This window comes from Dendrobates tinctorius, unplaced genomic scaffold (genome assembly GCF_039654945.1).
Source record: "Dendrobates tinctorius isolate UK_male_01 unplaced genomic scaffold, ASM3965494v1 ptg000001l, whole genome shotgun sequence".
Classification (NCBI taxonomy): Eukaryota; Metazoa; Chordata; class Amphibia; order Anura; family Dendrobatidae; genus Dendrobates; species Dendrobates tinctorius.
In genome coordinates this window covers 21548714-21571710 of record NW_027361669.1, presented here as the reverse complement: position 1 = coordinate 21571710, position 22997 = coordinate 21548714, and the positions used below count along the sequence as shown (strand labels likewise).

Sequence of the window (22997 nt, the reverse complement as noted above, 5' to 3'; positions counted from 1 at the left end):
ACATGTGCATGAGGCACAATATCTTCTAATAGACTATACTAAATGTGCAATAATATATTTTATTATAAGTTGAAAAATCACATCAATTTCATAATATTAATGGTAGACATTTTTCTAAATCCACAGTGCCCACAGTGAAACATGGTGGTGGAATTGTCCTCTTGTGGGGCTGCATGAGTGCTGTTGGTGACTAGAAGCTATATTTCATTGATGGTATCAAGAGTTAACACATGCTGTGAATTCATGTTAGAGAATATGCTATCATCACTCTATGCCCTTGGTACATGTGTACTTTTCCAGCATGACAATGATCCAAAAGACACATCTAAGGCCCCTGCTGCATTTCTACAGAAGAACAGGGTGAAAGTAATTCAGTGGCCAAGTATATCTCCTGATCTGAACCCAACTGAACACCTATGGGGAATTCTGAAGAGACAAGTTGAGCATCACTGTTGAAATATGTTGTTGTCAATTTTTCCATTCCATACCTAGAAGACTTGGTGCTCTCCTTAAAAATCATGGAGGTCACACAAAATACTAGGTGTAGTAGTTTTTGATGTGGGGTGTTTTTATCTCAGCAACTAATCTGAATGGAACTGAAGATTATGTTATGGGTTAAAAATGTTCTATTAAATTCAGTCTCGACACATTTTGGAAATTGCTCTTTTATTCAGTGAGATATTGATTAAAATCTTATTTTTCAAAGGAGCGTCCTTATTCATGCTTAGCACTATATATATATTCATGTTTAGCACTATATATATATATATATATATATATATAGTGGCATGTAAAAGTTTAGGCACCCCTAGCCAAAATTACTGTTATTGTGAACTGTTAAGTTGATGATGAAATGATCTCCAAAAGGCCTAAAGTTAGAGATTACACATTTCCTTTCTATTTTAGGGGGAAAATGTCTTTTTTATTCATTTTAAAAATGACAAAAAGGAAAATAAGCCAATGCAAAAGTTTGGGCACCCTTTCCTTTAAGATTTGTCTACTCAGATAACCCAGGTTTCAGATCTTAATTAGCCTGTTAGGGTTATGGCTTGTTCACTACCATCTTTAGGAAAGGCTAGGTGATGCAAATTTCCCAGCATTATAAAAATGCAGTCTCTTCTAACCTTGTGCCAAAAAAAACAGCAGCCATGGGTTCTTTTAAGAAGCTGCCTAATATTCTGAAGATGCTGGAGGCCCACAGAACAGGAGAAAGCCATAAGAAGATAGCAAAGTGTTTTCAAGTTGCCCTTTTCTCAGTTCAAAATGTAATTAAGAATTGGCAGTTAAGGCCTCTTTCACACATCAGGTTTTCGGCGTCAGGCGCGATCCGGCGCTTTTGACTAAAACTGGATCCGGCGAAATGCAATGCCGGATCCGGTTTCCCCCCCATTGACTTGCATTAGAGCCGGATCGAGCCGGATGGCCATGCGTTTCATCCGATTTTCGCCGGATCCGGCAATGTGACGCGATCCGGCGTCTGGAAAAAACGGCTACTGTAACGTTTTTTGTCTCCGGCGAAAAAGCCGGACACGCCGGATCCGGCGTGTCCGGCTTTTTCATACAATGAAAGCCTATGAGCGCCGCAATGCGCCTGATCCGGTGACAGCCGGATCCGGCGGCCGGATCCGGTTTCTTTGGTCTGAGCATGCTCAGTAGCTCTGCCCACAGGACATATATAAAAGCAAGACAATGGGACCCTCAGCCACACCCAACATGCCACCCAAGCCAAGAACCAGGAGCAGGAGAAGGCAGCAGACATCTGCAGCAGCAGCACCATCAGCACCACCCCAAATGGAGCAGCATGCTGAACAACGGGAGGGGAGTCCAGCAGCAGATGAGAGACGGTAATTATCAAATCCCCCATTCCTCCAAACTAGGGCTATGGAATATCAAGATATTCATTGGCCCTTTGTTTCTCTTTATTCAACAGCCGCCCAATAGATGCAGCAGCAGCAGCAGCAATGGCAGCAGCAGAAACACCACCCACAGCCATGGAGTCTGGCCATGAGGAAGACAGCACATCTTCTGGGAGCCCTCCCTCGCATCGTCAGCGTTTGACGGTAAGTTTTTATTTCCAAAATCCATCATCTCTGTAATATATGTGTATTCATTGCCTTTTATTTCAAAACAGGAATCACAAGATGAAGAGGAGCTCCCAGAAGAAGAAGGAAGGGGTGGACAGACACTTGGAGTGGGCTCACAATTGGTAAGTTTTTTGCATCAAACGCAGAAACACAACATCACACTACACACAACACATAGAAAACAATGTTCTGCAGACCACACACAGCAAACAAATGCCTACATCCAAAGACATAACATTTTTTGTTTTCTTCTCTAGTCTTCCCAATCTGGTGCTCGGCCAAGAGGTCCTCGCAGTGCCTCCCAGGGTCGTCGGCGACAGCAACGCGGCGGTCACCAGCGTGTAAGTATAAATATTTTTGCTTTGTTTTTTTTTGCACTTTTTATTTCATTTCTTTTGTGGAGGCTAATTATGTTATTTTTGTCTTTTTCTTTAACAGCCTTCACAGCATGCTCCCGACTCTGACGGTGAGGATGGAGGGATTGATGTGGACCGCCTCATCGATCTCGTCAGAGAAAGGGAGTCGCTCTGGAATATGGCTGACCGCCGCCATGCTGACCTGATCGTTACCCGACGACTCTGGGAGGAAATCTGTTCGCTCCTTGTGGACCGCTGGGAGGACCTCGAAGCTCGGGCCCAGATTAAAGAGCGTAAGTATATACAGTACCGGTTGCTTGATTTAAACCAGTGTTTCCCGAACTCCAGTCCTCGTGGTCCCCACGGATCATGTGTTCAGGATTTCTATTTACTTTGGAAATCCTGAAAACATGACCCCTGGGGACCATGAGGACTGGAGTTTGGGAAACACTGATGTTGTATACTAACCACTTTGTCCTTTCTTGTTTCAGGGGAGAGAATTGTGAAGCGGTGGCGGTCTGTGAGGGATCGTTTCAAGAAGGAGTTCAATAAAGAGATGCGGGCCCCGAGTGGATCTGGAGGACGCAGGAGCAAGTACAAGTACGCACGAGCCCTGTTGTTCCTCCGGGAGACAATGCTCACCAGAAGGTAAATATTACACACCACATGTGACAAAAAAATGTTTAGATGTAACTTTTTTTTTTCAGCCAGGGCCATACCATGTCACTATTTTAATTGTTTTTTTTCTCTTTATTCCACAGCACGGTGAGCAGCACTCGGGAGCCTGCACGATTGGACCCTTCTGAGGCGATCCCTGAGGAGACCGGCACCGAGGGACACTTCGACCGCCCCGGTACATCTGCACCTTCCCAGCCTTCCCACACATTCGACCCATCTGTCCCATCCACCAGCACAGGAGCATCGTGGCCGCCTACATTACATGAAGCTGCTGGTGAGGAGATCGCTTTCCCTTTACCCCACCCTTCTGCCCCTGCCACCTCTAGTACACCTGCGGGTACTGGGCGGCAGCGGCAGAGGGGTCAGGAAAAGACTTATGCGCCAGAGTTCTTGCATCTGAATGCATCTTTCCAGAACTGTCTAAAAGTCTTGTCAGAGCAAATCTCCGCAGGCTATCAGCAGATCAACTCCAGCATTCTGGAGGTGAAGACACTTCTGCAAACCATGCATTCAGAAGCAAGATCTTCGCCAAACCACACCTTTTTCAGGTCTGTTGTGGAGCGCATGGAAACGCTCTCTCCTGCCCAGCAGATGCATGTAATGCATTCATGCCACGCTGCTCTCCAGCAAGTTACCTCCCAACCTCCTCCTCCCACCACAGTAGTTCCTCCACCTGCACCCCCTCCAGCCACTTTCCATCCTCCCCCTCCTATTACATCTACACCCCCTCCAGCCACTTTCCATCCTCCCCTCCTATTACATACCATCCACCTCCCCAGCACCAGCAACCTCCCCAGCACCAGCAACCTCCCCAGTACCAGCAACCTCACCAGCAACCTCCCCAGCACCAGCAACCTCCCCAGCACCAGCAACCTCCCCAGTACCAGCAACCTCCCCAGTACCAGCAACCTCCCCAGTACCAGCAACCTCCCCAGTACCTGCAAACTCCCCAGTACCAGCAACCTCCCCAGTACCAGACATCTCCCCACTTCCAGCAACCTGCCCCGTACCAGACATCTCCCCACTTCCAGCAACCTGCCCCGTACCAGACATCTCCCCACTTCCAGCAACCTGCCCCGTACCAAACTCCTTCCCCATACAACTTGCCATCAACATCATCTGCTCCTACAGTCCCTGCCCAACCCTCCACTCCACCACCCACCACCTCTTCTGCTTCCCACATGTCCACCCATTCTGTAATTTTTTCCACACCTTCACCTCTAACTGTTCCTTCCCCACCACGATCCCAGTCCTCTCTCCACACTCCCAGTGTCGAAGTGTCCCGCAGCCCCTCCAGCAGTATTTCCACCACACACTACACAGATTTATAATGTGTGTATTTAAATAAAAATGACCAGTTTTATGGTTTCAAAGCTGTATTAAACAAGTTTATTAAAATTTTAAAAAAGTTTACTAAAAAAAACATTTTTCAATAAAAGTTAAATTATTTTACACTGGTTGTCTGTCATTTCTTTCTGCGGCGAAAAAGGTTAAATACAGGGTATTTAAAAGGTGAAATGGTATTCAAAACTAGGTATATAACTGTGGGTAAATTTTAGCTTTTTGCCACAGTTGTGTTCCTGGTTGTGTTTGAAGCAAAGTATTTCACCTAAAAAGTTGTGTTTATTGTTGGTGATTTCCTAACAATGTACACAACTTTTGTTAAAAGGTGAAATACTTTGCATAAAACACAACCAGGTACACACCTGTGGCCTAAAGCTAAAAATAGAGACCATGACAAGATAGCCAACTTTGGTTGGCAAAGGTATATACTGTTGGTACAGAAGGTACACAAGTTTGGTTAGGGCACAAATCTTTCACACTCTGTCATCCTGCCAGTGTACTCTGCCTTGAGGTGACATAAAGTATAGTGCAAAATTGTCCCTCATTACTGAAACCGTCACAGAACTTCTAGTGGTAATGTCATGGTAATCTTGCAAGGTGGTTTCTTCAGAGGTGTCCTCAATGGAAATGGGTTCCTTGCAGATAACAAAATTGTGGAGTACCACGCATGCTTTGATCACCTCGTCCACAGTTTCTGTCTTGAGGTTGATCGCAGTCAATAGGACCCGCCATTTGGCTGTCAGAATACCAAAGGTACATTCAACCATTCTTCTTGCTCTTGTGAGGCGGTAATTAAAAATGCGTTTTGGTCTTGTCAATCCTCTGCTAGAGTACGGTTTCAAAAGGTGTTCTGACAGCTGGAAGGCTTCATCCCCTACACAGACAAATGGCATAGGTGGACCAGATGTTTGCGGCAGCGGTCTAGGTGGTGGGAACTGGAAGGTGTTTCCATACAGTTTACGCCCCATGGCAGACAGTTTGAAAACTTGAGAGTCATTGGAGCGGCCATAGGCCCCAATATCAACCGCAATAAATTTGTATTCCGTGTCAGCGATGGCCATGAGGACAATTGAAAAATATTTCTTGTAATTGAAATATTCCGATCCCGATCCAGCTGGCTTTACAATGCGGATATGTTTCCCGTCCACAGCGCCCAAGCAGTTGGGAAGCTGACATATCTGTTGAAACTTGTCAGCAATTTCAATCCACCTCTCTGTTGTGGGCTCTGGTAAAAACTCTTCAGCTAAGGAGTCCCACAGTGCACGGCATGTGTACTTCACAATTCCAGATATGGTGGAAATCCCGAGTCTGTACTGGAAATGCAGTGACGAAAGGGATTCTCCAGTTGCAAGAAATCTGTGGGGAATTAAAAAACAATAAATTAGTTTTAAATCACAGCATTACATACCAAAACTGAGCTATAACACTTGGAGATACAAACTACCACCAACAAGATTGCAGTGAAAGTGTGCTCTGATGCGATCACATCCAATAAATGTGGCTTACCTTAAAGTCACCATCAGACGCTCTGCGGGTGAAACAGAGAAGCGGCAATAGGTGTCCGCTTTTCTTATGAGGTGTGCAATGCGCTCCACCAAGTAATCAAAATTCTCCATTTTCATCCTAACATATCCAAAAAATTTATCCGGGTTTCGTCGAAGGTCCATGCAGAGTGTAGAATAGACCCCACGCGTCATTCTCTTGGCTGTGATGGGGTGGATCCACAAACGTCGTCTACGATGCCTGATGCGCTGCTGTCTCGCTCTCTCCTTCTCCAGAACAATCACCCTCAAACGATTCGCCTCCGCTATAAAATCCGCCAAATTCTTCAAAATATTTCCAATGACAACATCCATCTTCGCCAGTAACTTGCTCTTCTCTCCAACCTGCACTTTCTCCTCTACAACCTGTCAAAGAAGGGCTGTAGGAACATGCTATATATAGTTTTCCAGTAGCCAATCCCGTTCGGAAGGCCACAAGGGTCAATTTTAAAAACCGGATCCGGCGTAATCCGTCGAAAAACGGATAGAAAAACGGATGAACCGGATGAGACGGATCCGGTTTTGTCTGTCAAGAAAAAGACGGATCCGGCAGAAAACCGGATCCGTCACATCCGGTTTTACTAAACATTTGCCGGATCCGGCGTCCCGGCACGACGCCGGATCGCGCCTGACGCCGGAAACCTGATGTGTGAAAGTAGACTAACAGGAACAGTGGAGGTCAAGGTAAGGTCTGGAAGACTAAGCAAAATTTCAGTGGCAGCAGCTCGTAGAATTTCTAGGGAGGCAAATCAAAACCCCTGTTGGACTACAAAAGACCTTTAGATAGATTTAGCAGACTCTGGAGTTGTGGTACATTGTTCTACCGTTCAGAGACACCTGCACAAATATGGCCTTCATGGAAGAGTAATCAGAAGAAAACCTCTCCTGCATCCTCTCTATAAAATTCAGCGTCAGGAGTATGCAAAAGATCATCTACGTAAACAAGCTTGATGCATTTTGGAAACAAATCCTGTGGACCGATGTGGTTAAAAGAGAACTTTTTTGGCCACAATGATCAAAGGTATGTGGGGAGAAAAAAAGGGCACAGAATTTCAGGAAAAGAACATCTCGTCAACCATTAAGCATGGGGGTGGATTAATCATGCTTTGGGGTTGTGTTGCAGCCAATGGCATGGGGAACGTTTCACAGGTAGATGGAAGAAAGGTTTCAATGAAATTTCAACAAATTGTTAATACAAACATAACACCATCTGTAAAGAAGCTGAAGTTGAAAAAAGGATGACTCCTAAAAATTGATAATTAATGATCCTAAACACAAGCCAAAATTCACAATTTAATTCAAATTCCTGTAAAGGCGCAAGCTGAAGGTTTTACAATGGCCCTCATAGTCCTCTGATCTGAACATCATTGCAAATCTGGGCTAGACCTCAAAATAGAAGGTCATGCAAAGCGACACAAGAATCTCACAGAGCTGGAAGAATTTTCCAAGAAAGAATAGATGAAAATCCCTCAAACAAAAATTGAAAGACTCTTGGCTGCCTACCAAAAGTGTTTACAAGCTGTGACATTTTCAAAAGAGTGTGCTACTAGGTATTTACCATGCAGGATGCCCAAACTTTTGCATCGGACCATTTTTCTTTTTGTAATTATTAAAATGTAAAAGATGAAAAAATATTTTTTGTCCTTAAAATACAAAGGAAATGTGTCATCTTAAAACTTAGATCTTTTAGAGATCATTTCATCTGCACCTTGCTTAACTATTCACAATAACAGTAATTTTGACCAGGGGTGCCCAAACTTTTCCATGCCACTGTACGTATATAGTGGCTCACCCACCAGGAGAGCAGAAAATAATTACCAAATAAAGACTCTATATGTATGTATGTTTTTGTCACATACAGTATATAGTGTTTATTTGCTTATTTTATCTGCTCTCCTAATGGGTGAGAGATCAGCCCCAAAGCGCCACTGGGATTTTATATCAAATGCACTACTGCAGTGCATTCTCTCAGCATGCGAGATCTTATTGTTCTTCCCTCATTATATGGTGTAACTGTTACTCAGATACAATTTCACTACTTCATTTTATATTTGCACTCACAATTGGTGATCTTCTGTACTTGCGCCCACATTCCTAGAAAAGGAGAGATATTATTACATTTGTAGTGCCAGATATTGCAATTTGTATAATAACACAATCTCACTATTAATATACAGTACAATGATATTTTGTGAGTGTCCTTTTTGAGTGTTTTCCCATCATTTTCAATTCAGATTCCGCTTGTGGTTTCTATGAGTACACTATTGGATAGAGAAAAAAAGACCCAAAAGCGATGAATAAATACTGTAAAAATCACCGGCTTTCCAAAACTGAAGCAATTCACATGGATCAGGACATGTATCAGGAAATGTCAGCTACTGGATATCAGCTCTTCTGATGTGAATAGGAATGCAACCCAAGTAAGCACATGGTTAGCCGCTTAAAGATGAACTGGACAGTTGCAGAAGTTTGCATATTGAAAATTTTACACATATTTAATACATTATTTGTAGCCAACGCAAAGGATATGTGCACACTGAGGGGGGTGATTCTTCATAGCTTTTTCACCGGATTACTGGCAAAAAAAAAGCTTTAAAAAGTCACAGTTGAGTAGGTTGAGCTAGGGCATGACAGTGCCCCCCGCCTGTTATATTCAGGACGAGTGGTGGCGTTACCTACACCACAAGTCTTGTGCCTTGACTGACTCATTAAGAGGTGTGAGCCTCCTCATCAAGGTTGGCGAGAGAATCGCCAGTCTTGATGAATCGCTACCTGAGTCTTTTTGCTGAGTTTTTTAATCAGAACTGAATAAGTGCACATTTTTTTTTGAGAAGGCTTGGAGCAGAAACTTAGCGCAAACTAAGTTTTTGAGACGTTTTAAGTTTCTGGAAGGATTTGGAAAGTTTCCAGACAGCATCTAATCCAGAAAGTCCTCAAAAAACTCAGTGTGAAGATATTCAATGATCTCTGTCACCTATGTGCTGTGTGAGGTAATCTTGTGGCATTCCTGTGAAAGACTGTGGGAATAACCAACATGCTATTCCCACAATTTATTTGAGGCTCCTGGAATCTACACCTGTATCATGGCACAATCTTGAAGGTCTATAACTCAATATGGAAGTCAGTGTGATGGTTATGGGCCAATTCTGCAAAGTATATCATCTGTTTTCTAACAGAGTTGAAATTAGAATGATTTTACGAAAGTAGTACCTCCACTTCTTGCATAGTCTGAACACGCACAGAGCAGTTTTTTCCTCTTTCCACTAACTGCTGGTCCACCGCATCCATGAGAACAACAGACTTAAGACCAGGGGTCTCTCCTTTTTCAACATTCTCTAGAAGAATCTTGGCTTTCTCTGGCTTGTCGCATATTACTGTTGAGATATCCGCTGCCGAAGACACATTAATAATGTGATCAAATACAATTCAGGGCACACGCAAACATTGCATGCTAAGTATGCTAGCCTACTTTTCAGAATAAACAGCAGGGAGATTCAGAAAAGTGTCAAAGTGGCACACTGTGTTCTTCAACCAAAGGTTTTTCATTTTTTGCCCATTTATAAAGGAGAGACCAACTTGCAGAATTTATTAAGGTAATTACAAATCACTTCTCTTGTAACTTCATGAAATAAGGTACATTAAACTGATAAAGAACACACAGAGAACATAAAGAATACAGACCCTGAAAAAATATATGTATCCCCAAATCATATCTCTTCTATATAAACACCAAATCCTCACTTATGTAGACTGCAAACAAGTATAGCCCTTAAAGGGACTCTGTCCCCAGATTCCGCCACCTAATCTGAGAGCAGCACAATGTAGAGACACCTAGCAGTCCTCATTTCAGAACCCCTCTTCACTCCGGGGTGCCGAAGCAGACACCAACTCATGGCGGTACCAGGGTCAGGACAGCGTCTGCACCAGCACCCAGGCGTGAAAAAGTGTGCAAGAATAGGGTGATTAACCCCTTCCTCAGGTAGCTACATTTTGTTTTTTGCACTTTTGCTTTTCCTCCTCCTCTTCCAACTGTGATAACATTTTATTTTTCCATTGACACATGAGGAATGTTAATTTGTTGTTTTGAATAACACCATTAATTTTACCATACAATGTACTGGAAAATGGAAATTAAATTTAAAGTGCAGTAATATGGCAAGCAAAATGTACAGTAGTTATGAAATTCTTTTTTTGTTTTTTTTTTTAAGGCCACGTTCACACGCTCAGTATTTGGTGAATTTTTACCTCAGTGTGTGTAAGCCAAAACCAGGACTGGGTGATAAAAACAGAAGTGGTGACGGGTTTCTATTATACTTTTCCGCTGATTGTTCCACTCCTGGTTTTGGCTTACAAATACTGAGGTAAAATACTGACTAAATACTGAATGTGTGAACGTGGCCTGTGGTTTTCCTTCCCAGGAGTACCACTGTAAGTGCCTCAGGTTTGCTTTGTGGGGTAGGGAGTCAAAGGGCATCCGGAATGCATTTAACGGTCACTGTCAGAGAATGACTGGCATTTAAAAGGTTAGCAGCAGTGATTGAAGCCTAGCTCTGATCGCTGCTGTTTTATATAGATACCAGCTGTGTAGCACAGCTAGCATCTTCCAGGTATCTCAGGTCCTGAGACCACTCAGTCACTGGCGTAGCGTGGGGGGGGGCGGGGGGGGGGCGGTCCGCCCCAGGCGGCATGTGTGTGGGGGCGGCGCGGCAGCAGCAATTCCACAGTGCAGTGCAGCGGCGGGCAGGGAGCGATGCGATCACGGCAGCTCCGCTGCCTGCAAGAGTGAATAGCAGGAACGGAGCGGCAAGGGTCCGTCCTGCTTCCTGCCCGGAGGCCGCGCTTCCTGTTTCACACAGAGGAGCGCCGCTGAATGACGTCATCATTCAGCGGCCGCTGCTGTGTGAGGGAGGAAGCGCTGGCGATGCTGCGGACAGGTGAGAGGAGAGAGGTAGTGTCTTGTGTGTATGTATGTGTGTATGTATGTATGTCTCTGTGTGTGTATGTCTGTGTGTATGTCTGTGTGTATGATGGAGCAGGCAGTGATGGGAGTGATGGTCTAGAAGGCAGTGATGGGGTGAAGGAGCAGACAATGATGGGGGTGATGGAGAAGGCAGTGATGGGGTGATGGAGCAGGCAGTGATGGGGGTGATGGAGCAGGCAGTGATGGGGGTGATGGAGCAGGCAGTGATGGAGTGATGGAGCAGGCAGTGATGGGGTGATGGAGCAGACAGTGATGGGGTGATGGAGCAGGCAGTGATGGGGTGATGGAGCAGACAATGATGGGGTGATGGAGCAGGCAGTGATGGGGTGATGGAGCAGACAATGATGGGGTGATGGAGCAGGCAGTGATGGGGTGATGGAGCAGACAATGATGGGGTGATGGAGCAGGCAGTGATGGGGTGATGGAGCAGGCAATGAGGGGAGTGATGGGGGTGATGGAGCAGGCAATGATGGGGTGATGGAGCAGACAATTATGGGAGTGATGGAGCAGGCAGTGATGGGAGTGATGGGGGTGATGGAGCAGGCAATGATGGGGGTGATGGAGCAGGCAGTGATGGGGTGATGGAGAAGGCAGTGATGGGGTGATGGAGAAGGCAATGATGGGAGTGATGAGGTGATGGAGCAGGCAATGATGGGGGTGATGGAGCAGGCAGTGATGGGGTGATGGAGAAGGCAGTGATGGGGTGATGGAGAAGGCAGTGATGGGGTGATGGAGAAGGCAATGATGGGAGTGATGGGGTGATGGAGCAGGCAATGATGGGGGTGATGGAGCAGGCAGTGATGGGGTGATGGAGCAGGCAATGATGGGGGTGATGGAGCAGGCAGTGATGGGGTGATGGAGAAGGCAGTGATGGGGTGATGGAGAAGGCAGTGATGGGGTGATGGAGAAGGCAATGATGGGAGTGATGGCGTGATGGAGCAGGCAATGATGGGGGTGATGGAGCAGGCAATGATGGGGTGATGGAGCAGACAATGATGGGAGTGATGGGGTGATGGAGCAGGCAATGATGGGAGTGATGGGGAGAAGGCAGTGATGGGGTGATGGAGAAGGCAGTGATGGGGAGAAGACAATGATGGGGTGATGGTCGAGAGGGCAATGATGGGGTTGTGGGTGAGAATGCAATGATGGTGGTGGTGGAAAGGGCAATAAATGGGGGTGGTGGAGGAGGAGGAAATGATGGAGGTGGTGGAATGGGCAATGATGGGAGTGGTGGGGGAGAAAGCAAAGATAGTGGTGGAGAAGAAAATGATGGAGGTGGGGGAGAGGACAATAATGGGATGCGAGGGGAGGAGGACAATGAGGGGTGTGGGGGATTGGGATATACATAATAAAGGAGACTATGTAATATATACCTGTATGTGTGTGTGTGTGGCTATATAACATCAATAATCTATATATATATGTATATATACACACACGTAGCTTTGACGCCATAAAAGGAGGGGGGCCCGGACACATTTCTTGCACAGGGACCCCAAGCTGTCAGTGTCCGCCCCCTGTCCGCCAAAATAATTTGTACTTTCTGTTTTTTTTTCTGTCACATTATTAAAAATTAGTATTAAAAAAAGCCATTAGGTCTTCATCCAGCATCATCAAGCTAATACATACATATAGAGAACTGCAAGAAGTTGAAAGTCTAGAAATTTAGAAATAATAGCAGAGTTAGTAGCAGACTAAAAATTAGATCTTTGAGTGTAGTGTGGGCTCTTCGGATGCTTCCGAATTATCAACGACCAAAGGGGCGGCAAATTTTTCGACCGCCCCGGGCGCCACAAACAGTTGCTACGCCACTGCACTCAGTACACCAGTATCAATATGAGATGTACATGTACATCATATGTCGGTTTAGGAACAATAATGCAGCATGCAGGAGAATTGCCCTTATTTCCAGGAGATGTCCCCATTTACGCCTCATACATAATTTTTTGTATACAAGAACAACGGACTGATTTACAACAGTGGCATCTATGTGCTGTCCATTTTTTTTTTTACACAATTGATTTGAATGGACGACTCATATCACAATAGACATGACTCTGTTTTGGTTTTTGTCTTTTTTCGGACCCTCAGTTGGTAATGAAAAATGGATGTCTGAATGAGACTTTATTAGGAGTCCCCCAGGCATTCCATAGTAGCCCTCCAATATACTAGTATTAGTTTGGTGGGCATCACCTGAACGCATTGCACTCAGATATTGAACTTCCATGTTATTTGTTATTAACTAAAGAAAGTTCACGTATCTTGCTTTTCCAGAAAAGATCCTAAAGAAAAGATATAAATCATGAGAAAAAAAACAAGAGTTTTGGAAACCTGTCTTTAAGGGGAAGACCCATTAGACTCTACCTTGCTTAACAACAGGCCCCTGGCATGGAAACGAGACTGCTGGATTACCCTCTTCTCTAGAGACCAGTGCTATCCCTTGATATATTGCAGTAAGGCTGTTGGTGTGTACTAATGTGGACAGCGAGGATGATGAGTGTCCGTGGTAGGGTTGTTTTCTTTATCAGACTGCTTCATAATTCACATGTGGTGGATTTTTTAGAGGATTTGATGAGGATTTAGATGGGTTAAGCATTTTCACAATTGGAGTTGGTTTGAAATAATGTTGCAGTGCAGAGATTAACTGAGCATGGTGCCCGGCTGTATCCTGTTATGACTGAACCCTTACGCTCACAAGTGGATAAAGAAACCAGGAGAGACCTTAAGCCTGCATACCAGGGTTCCTAAACAAACTAAGAAAATTCCTAACCTGACCCTGAATTGTCCCTGACTGACCACGGAGGGTGGCACCCTAAAATTACTCAATGGCACCCCTACTGAAAGTTGGCTGACTTTAAATGTCTTTAACTGCAACCTCAATTATGCACAGAGTGTAACCCAAAACAACAACAGAACGGAGTTCAAACAGACAGGGGATGAGACACAGGGCTGAAGACATGTTCACACAGTCACCCATGAAGGACAGAAGAAAAAAGAAAGAAACCCAAACAGACCTCCATAAATTATAATGCACTCCCTATGGTCCTCCATAGAATATAATGCACTCCCCATGGTCCTCTACAGATTATAATGCATTCCCCATGGTCCTCCATAGATTATAATGCATCCCCATGGTCCTCCATAGATTATAATGCACTCTCCATGGTCCTCCATAGATTATAATGCACTCTCCATGGTCCCCCATAGATTATAATGTACTCCCCATGGTCCTCCACAGAATATAATGCACTCCCCATGGTCCCCCAAAGATTATAATGCACTCCCAATGGTCTAACATAGATTATAATGCACTCTCCATGGTCCCCCATAGATTATAATGCACTCCCCATGGTCCCCCATAGATTATAATGCACTCCCAATGGTCTTCCATAGATTATAATGCACTCTCCATGGTCCCCCATAGATTATAATGCACTCCCCATGGTGCTCCACAGAATATAAAGCACTCCCCATGGTCCTCGATAGAATATAATGCACTCCCCATGTTACCTCATAGATTATAATGCATTCCCCATGGTCCTCCATAGAATATAAAGCACTCCCCATGGTCCTCCATAGAATATAAAGGTACTGATTTTAAAAAAATAATAACACTATACTCGCCTCTCGTCATTCTACCAGTCTCCTGAAAGTGTGGGGTAAACAATGTAATGACGTCATTGCACCCGCTGCGATGAGACGTCAGACACCAAGGAAGAATGATGGGGAGGAAACTCATCTGACGCTCCCTTCTCCATAATTGCTCACAATGATGATCATGGGTGGAGGAGTGGTCCGATGCGGGTGCTGTCACCATCCCCCCCAGGCTCATGAGCAGTCGCATGGCCTGCCGCCATTGGCGGTACGCCACTGGTGCAGATATACTATACTGCAGAAATGTAAGTCTATCGTATTCTCTATATGTTACAGATTTTGTTGTAAATATGACCATTTTCATGGTAAGTAGAGAAATTTACAGCAAAATCAATGAATCTTATATTTTTAGTTCAGTTAAACACTTTTCATTGGTACAATAAAATACATACTGAATTCAAAGAAGATAAAAACAAAATATTCCCCTGTCAATACTAATTCTTTGACAAACATTTACATACAACGCTGCAAAGAGACAATGGATTAATTATATACAGTTGTGCTCAAAAGTTTACATATCCCGGCAGAATTTTTGCTTTCTTGACCTTTTTTCAGAGAATATGAACGATAACAGCAAAACTTTTTCTCCACTCATGGTTAGTGGTTGAGTGAAGCCATTTATTGTCAAACTACTGTGTTTTCTCTTTTTCCATCATAATGACAACCCAAAACATCCAAATGACCCTGATCTAAAGTTCACAAACCCCATTTCTTAATACCGTTTATTGCCTCCTCTAGCATCAATGACAGCTTGAAGTCTTATGTGGTAGTTTTGGATGAGGTTCTTTATTTTCTCAGATGGTAATGCTGCCCACTCTTCTTGGCAAAAAGCCTCCAGTTCCTGTAAATTCCTGGGCTGCATGAACTGTGCGCTTGAGATCTCCTCAGAAGTGGCTCAATGATACTGAGGTCAGGAGACTGAGATGGCCACTCCAGAACCTTCACTTTGTTCTGCTGTAGCCAATGACAAGTCGACTTGGCCTTTTGTTTCAGATCACTGTCATGTTGGAACGTCCTCGTACGTCCCATGCGCAGCTTCCGGGCTGATGGTTGCAAATTTGCCTCCAGTACTTGCTGAAAACGTGCTGCATTAATCTTTCCTTCAACTTTGACCAAGTTTCCTGTGCCTTTGTAGCTCACACATCACCAAAACATCAGCGATTCACCTATGTGCTTTACAGCAGGAATGGTGTTCCTTTCATCATAGGTCTTGTTGACCTCTCTCCAAATGTAATGTTTATGGTTGTGGCTAAAAAGTTCAATTTTGGTCTCATCACTCCAAATCACCTTGTTCCAGAAGTTTTGAGGCTTGTCTATGTTTTGCGTTTTGTAGGTGAGATACATTGTGGCATTTGTGCAGTAATGGCTTTCTTCTGGCAACTCGACCATGCAGTTCATTTTTCTTCAAGTGCCTCCTAATTGTGCATCCTGAAACAGCCACACTGATAGTTTTCAGAGAGTCCAGTATTTCAACTGATGGTATTTGTGGGTTTTTCTTTGCATCCCGAACAATTGTCCTGGCAGTTGTGGACAAAATTTTTGTTGGTCTACCTGACCGTGGTTTTGATTTTACAGAGCCCCTGATTTTCCATTTGTTAATCACAGTTTGAACACTGCTGACTGGCATTATCAATTCCTTGGATATCTTTTTGTATCCCTTTCCTGTTTTATACAGTTCGACAACCTTTTCCCATAGATCCATTGACTTTTCTTTTGCTTTCCCCATGACTGACAATCCAGAAACATCAGTGGCTGGATGAAAGATGCAAGAGTCTATCTGGATCCCAGAAACTCACTCAGCTTTTATGCGGACACACTGACAGGTCATAGGTGAGGATGTTACCTTTAGTAGCCATTCAAATCCATTTGTGTCAACTTCTGTGCATGTTATCAGGCCAAAATTACCAGGGTATGTAAACTTTTGATAGGGTCATTTGGATATTTTGGGTTGTCATTATGGTTTAAAAAGAGAAAGCACACTAGTTTCACAATAAATGGCTTCACCCAACCACTAACCATGCATGGAGAAAATATTTTGGTGTTATCATTCATATTCTCTGAAAAAAGGCCAAGAAAGCAAAAATTCTGCGGGGGAATGTAAACATTTGAGCACAAATGTATTGTGCTCTATGTCACTTAAATGGAACGTGATAGCTTCCCCAAGCTCCCCAAATCACCACCATAGCATTTTTGCTATCTTGATACCCTTCCTAACATGTCATTTTTATTGTTTTACTAGCTGAAGAACCCAGTAAGCTATAACAAATTATAATCATTATATCCATATATGTAAAGCTGAGTGTATAGCCCTGCCCACTCCGCATAGCCACATTCACTATAATATCCCACATCACTCCGTCAGCCAGAGCTACCGGACTACTACCCCTAATATCTCACATCGTCCTGTCAGCCAGAGCCACTGGACTACTACCCCTAATATCCCACATCATCCTGTCAGCCAGAGCCACCAGACTACTACCCCTAATATCCCATATCATCCTGTCAAAGCCACCGGACTACTACCCCTAATATCCCACATCATCCCGTCAACCAGAGTCACTGGACAACTACCACTAATATCCCACATCATCCCGTCAGAGCCACCGGATTACTACCCCTAATATCCCACATCAGAATCAGAGCGCTGAGGGATTTGCCTTAACTTACATACCGGAGATCCCTTTAAGAGGGAAGATGTGCCTATGGGATGGAGGATGTGTGGTGGGTATATGGGCACGGGAGGGGGTGATTCATTGCTTTCATGTGCTCTCTGTTCCCGTGGATGCTAGATTTCTCCCACCCGGTCAGTGTCTGCTGAGGTGTTGTCGTGGAGTGGGAAAGCTGTTGCTCATAGCAACCAATCACAGCTCAGCTTCTTTTAAACAGATCTGGTGAAATGAAAGATGCTTCGTGATTGGTTGCAAGGAAAACTGTTGCTCATAGCAACCAATCATAGCTCAGCTTCTTTTAAACAGCTCTGGTGAAATGAAAAATGCTTCGTGATTGGTTGATGGTACACACATACACACGTACATTCAATTTTATATATGTAGATTTGTTACTGAATATGCCAGAAAAAAAAACTTGGTAGTGATATGATAATTAGTGGGTGATTAGTCGTAGGGGCAATGTTTTCCCCAAACTGATCAATCATCTCACTAATCATGTTATCAAGACCCCTATGCACTTTTTAAAAAGGGTAGAAAGACAGCAATAAATACAGTTGTGCTTAAAAGTTTACATACCCTGGCAGAATTTTTGCTTTCCTGGACTTTTTTCAGATAATATGAATACTAACACCAAAACTTTCTCTCCACTCATGGTTAGTGGTTGGGTGAAGCCATTTATTGTCAAACTACTGTTTTCTCTTTTTAAATCATAATGACAACCCAAAACATCCAAATGACCCTGATCAAAAGTTCACATACCCTGGCGATTTTGGCCTGATAACTTGCACAGAAGTTGACACAAATGGGTTTCAATGGCTACTAAAGGTAACATCCTCACCTGTGACCTATTTGCTTGTAATCAGTTTGTGTGCATAAAAACTGAGTGAGTTTCTGGGATCTAGACAGACTCTTGCATCTTTTATCCAGCCACTGATGTTTCTGGATTGTGAGTCATGGGGAAAGCAAAAGAATTGTCAACAGATCTACGGGAAAAGGTAGTTGAACTGTATAAAACAGGAAAGGGATACAAAAGATATCCAAGGAATTCATATTGCCAGTCAGCAGCGTTCAAACTGATTAACAAATGGAATATCAGGGGCTCTGTAAAAACAAAACCACGGTCAGGTAGACCAACAAAAATTTCGTCCACAACTGCCAGGAAAATTGTTTGGGATGCAAAGAAAAACCCACAAATAACATCAGCTGATATACTGTACTCTCTGAAAACTAGCAGTGTGGTTGCTTCAAGATGCACAATAAGGAGGCACTTGAAGAAAAATGGTGCATGGTCGAGTTGCCAGAAGAAAGCCATTACTGCGCAAATGCCACAAAGTATCTCTCCTACAATACTCAAAACAGCACAGAGACAAGCCTCAAAACTTCTGGAACAAGGTAATTTGAAGGGATGATGAGACCAAAATTGATCTTTTTGGCCACAACCATAAACGTTACATTTGGAGAGAGGTCAACAAGGCCTATGATGAAAGGAACACCATTCCTGCTGTAAAGCACATAGGTGGATCGCTGATTTTTTGGTGGATGTGTGAGCTACAAAGGCACAGGAAACTTGGTCAAAGTTGAAGGAAAGATGAATGCAGCTTGTTATCAGCAAATACTGGAGGCAAATTAGCAATCATCAGCTTGGAAGCTGCGCATGGGACATACTTGGATGTTCCAACATGAGGTTTTTGGGCTATAATAGTTTTGTGCAGTTTTTAACTGCTATTATTCAGGTTTTTCTGACCACATGATTGGATTGGGAGATTTAGCTGGTTAGATTTGGTTTAACTGTTATACCTTATCTCTTTCCAGCAATACAATAGCCCATTTTTTGCTTGGCTTTATAATAGGGGATATCTGTGCAATTTTATATTGTTATTTTTGTACTTAATAAAAGTTATATTTTAATAGGGTTTTATTCAGTTAGTTGATTTTCCAACATGACAATGATCCAAAACACAAGGCCAAGTCGACCTGTCATTGGCTACAGCAGAACAAAGTGAAGGTTCTGGAGTGGCTATCTCAGTCTGCTGACCTCAATATCATTGAGACACTCTGGGGAGATCTCAAGCGCGCAGTTCATGCTAAACAGCCCAGGAATTTATAGGAACTGGAGGCTTTCTGCCAAGAAGAGTGGGCAGCTTTACCATCTGAGAAAATAAAGAACCTCATCCACAACTACTACAAAAGACTTCAAAATGTCATTGATGTTAGAGGGGGCAATACATGGTATTAAGAAATGGGGTATGTGAACTTTAGATCAGGGTCATTTGGATGTTTTGGGTTGTCATTATGATTTAAAAAGAGAAAAGACAATAATTTGACAATAAATGGCTTCACTCAACCACTAACCATGAGTGGAGAAAAACATTTGGTGTTATCATTCATATTCTCTGAAAAAAGGCCAAGAAAGCAAAAATTCTGCCGGGGTATGTAAACTTTTGAGCACAACTGTACATTGTGGCGATTTGGGGGTGTGCAGAGAGGCTGGAAGGTTCCCTTTTAAAAGGTTTGTTGGATTTTAAAAACAGCAAAAGCAAAAACAGTTAGCCAAAAGCATATAAGGGAAACTAGAAATCTAGGGTAGATTTACTGCTTCTATCCCCCTCACTTCAGTGCCGCTATTCTGGTGGACTCAACTGAGACTAGAGGTGATGGTGTCCCCTTCTTCAGCTACCTAATGACAGAGACTAGTGTCTATCTATACCAGTTAGGTAATTGAAGAGGGATATCATCTGATAACCCCATTAAGGTGTCCATATATGTTAGACTTTTGCCAGTCAAACCCACCAATTTCACGAACTAACGGAGGCCTCCTAACCTTCCTCCAAGAGTGGATGTTGGTGAAAAGAAGGATCAGTCATGCTGAATTTCAATGTCCAATCCGTTTGTTCTTAGCTTAGTCATTTCTTCCCAATAAAACTTATGGGGGTAGGACTTCATTACTAGAAGCTGTCAACAAGTTTAGCTGACAATAATTGAATGTGTATATTTAGCTTTAATTGTGTATGTGTGATTCAAGGGCATGTTCCTTTCCAAAAAACAAAAATCCCTTTCCCTCGTGTCCAATCTCCTCTTTTTCCTGTCCTGATCTGGCAGTTCATCACTACAACAACACTCTTAAGGTACTGTCACACTAAGCGATATCGCTAGCAATATCGCTATAACTTGTGACGTTATAGCGATATTGCTAGCGACATCGCTGTGTCTGATACTTACCTACGACCCGCTCCCCCGCTGGTTATCGCTGATCACGCGAGAACGTCCTGGACCGCTTCTCGTCGTCAGCTTACTGCGGCGCTTCCTGTGGAGAGACGAGCGACGAGCATGGAGCCGGGCGGGAGGACGTCAGGATCGCCTAGTGTGACAGGTAAGTAGCGACCCCCATCCCCAGTGATGTCGCTGGTGAGATCTGCCTGTGTGGCAGCTCACTAGCGACCACTTAGCGATGTACCAGCGATCCTGACCACGTCATATCGCTGGTCCGGATTGCTGATACATCGCTAAGTGTGACAGTACCTTTACAACCACCCTTGACCTGGTAGCGCCCCTCACTCTCAGAACCTCCAAACACAGAGTAAAACAGCCCTGGCTCACATCGCAAACTCAATTTCTCCAAAGATGCTCTAGGAGTACTGAACGCCCGCATACCAGAAGACTTCATCCACAACTCTGCCCTTCACCTCGCCAAACAGACCTACTTCACCACCCTGATCTCCTCACTAGCCAACAACCCCAAGAAACTTTTTGACACCTTTCACTCCCTCCTCAGGCCAAAAGCACAAGCTCCCATCTCAGACATTTGTGCAAATGACCTGGCCTCCCATTTTATAGAGAAAATAGATAATATCCGTCAGGAAATCCACTCCCAACCACCAAGTGCTGTGACTCTCATCCCTATCTGCATTTCCCCTGACTCACTTTCCACATTTGATCCCATCACAGAAGAAGTATCCAGACTCCTCTCTTCTTCTCACCCAACTACATGCACTACCGACCCCATTCCCTCACAACTCCTCCAGTCTCTCTCTCCAGTCATCACAACTCACCTAACTACAATCTTTAATCTCTCCCTCTCCTCAGGCATTTTCCCATCCTCCTTCAAACACTCTATCATTACTCCATTATTAAAGAAACCTGCTCTCGACCCATCCTGCACAAACAACTACAGACCAGTCTCCAATCTCCCCTTCATCTCTAAACTCTTGGAGCGCCTAGCCTACTGCCGCCTTACCTGTTACCTCTCCACTCACTCCCTCCTAGACCCTTCACAGTCTGGCTTCCGACCCCTACATTTGACTGAAACTGCACTCATCAAAGTGACCAATGACCTTCTGACAGCAAAATGTAACGGTGAACACTCTCTGCTCATTCTTCTCGACCTTTCTGCAGCTTTCGACACTGTTGACCACCGTCTCCTACTCCATAGGCTCCAGTCACTAGGCATTAAGGACATCGCTCTCTCCTGGTTCTCTTCCTATCTCTCTGACTGCTCCTTCAGTGTTTTGTTCGCTGGATCCACGTCATCTCCTCTTCCTCTCGCTGTTGGGGTACCTCAGGGCTCAGTCCTTGGCCCCCTTCTCTTCTCTCTCTACATGGCCCCAATTGGACAGACCATCAGCAGATTTGGCTTTCAGTACCATCCTTATGCTGATGATACACAACTATATACGTCATCCCCTGACCTTACCCCCGTCTGTCATTGGTGGGTGGCAGCAGGACCTGCCACACCAGCGGTGGATGCCGCGTTTACACAGGTCCTGCTGCCACCCACCAATGACAGACATTTGAAACTACAGCCAGCTGCTGTTCTTACAGCACGAAATTGGGATTTTCTATGAGTCACAGGATTTAACAATCCCACAAGTAATCCCCTTTGGGACATTTCCCTTCAGGCATAGCCATAGGATGTTTATGCCAACTTCTGGTTGGTGAAACCTTTGGGGCTTTTCAAAGTCACAGATCTAATAATCCTGTAAATGATCTCGTTTGGAATATTTCTCTACTACCCCTTCTCTTTGAAATCTACAGGTTTATATACCAGTTGTTACATGGTGGATGGTATCACCTCCAATAGCACCAAATTTACTATTGATCATACAATATAATGTCCAGAAAATTATAGAGATAGGAGCAGTCTTGTTTACTGATGAAGGCTAGTTGATACAGCCGAAACGTCTATATTTGTGACTGCAAATAAAAATTCTTCATCTTTGCAACGAGTTGAGTGCCAAAAATGTTTTGATTATTCTATACTGGTGTGGGAACCTTCTTTTGTGCACCGACACAGCTGTGCCACGTTATACTAATGTTTGACATCAACCTCTCCTTCACATCCCATATACAATGTCTTGCCTGCTCTTGCCGCCTACACCTAAAGAACATCTCCAGAATTCGCCCTTTTCTCACCATGGAAACAACAAAAACCCTCACTGTCGCATTGATCCACTCCCGCCTGGACTACTGCAATGCTCTATTAATTGGCCTCCCCGCTACTTGACTTTCCCCTCTCCAGTACATACTTAATGCAGCAGCCAGGATCATCTACCTGGCTAATCGGTACTCGGACGCATCCGCTCTTCGCCAGTCCTTACATTGGCTGCCCATTCATTATAGGGTCCAATTCAAAGTACTTGTTCTCACCTACAAAGCTTTCCACAGTGCGGCACCCCCCTACATCTCCTCCCTCA

General features: G+C 44.1%; 1 protein-coding gene across 7 annotated transcripts in view; it reads right to left on the bottom strand.

Annotated features, from left to right (window-relative positions):
* Positions 1 to 22997, bottom strand: part of ACSL6 (acyl-CoA synthetase long chain family member 6) — a 322864-nt gene that overhangs the window by 124592 nt on the left and 175275 nt on the right. For all 7 annotated transcript variants that reach the window (XR_012231381.1, XM_073571208.1, XM_073570889.1 and 4 more), the window contains exons 7-8: positions 9214 to 9392; positions 8065 to 8097 (exon numbers count right to left, since the gene is read on the bottom strand). Coding sequence is in view for 6 of the 7 variants with exons in the window: in XM_073571208.1 (XP_073427309.1) it covers positions 8065 to 8097; positions 9214 to 9392 (212 nt within the window). In the remaining variant the exon portion in view is untranslated. The remainder of the gene's footprint in view (positions 1 to 8064; positions 8098 to 9213; positions 9393 to 22997) is intronic.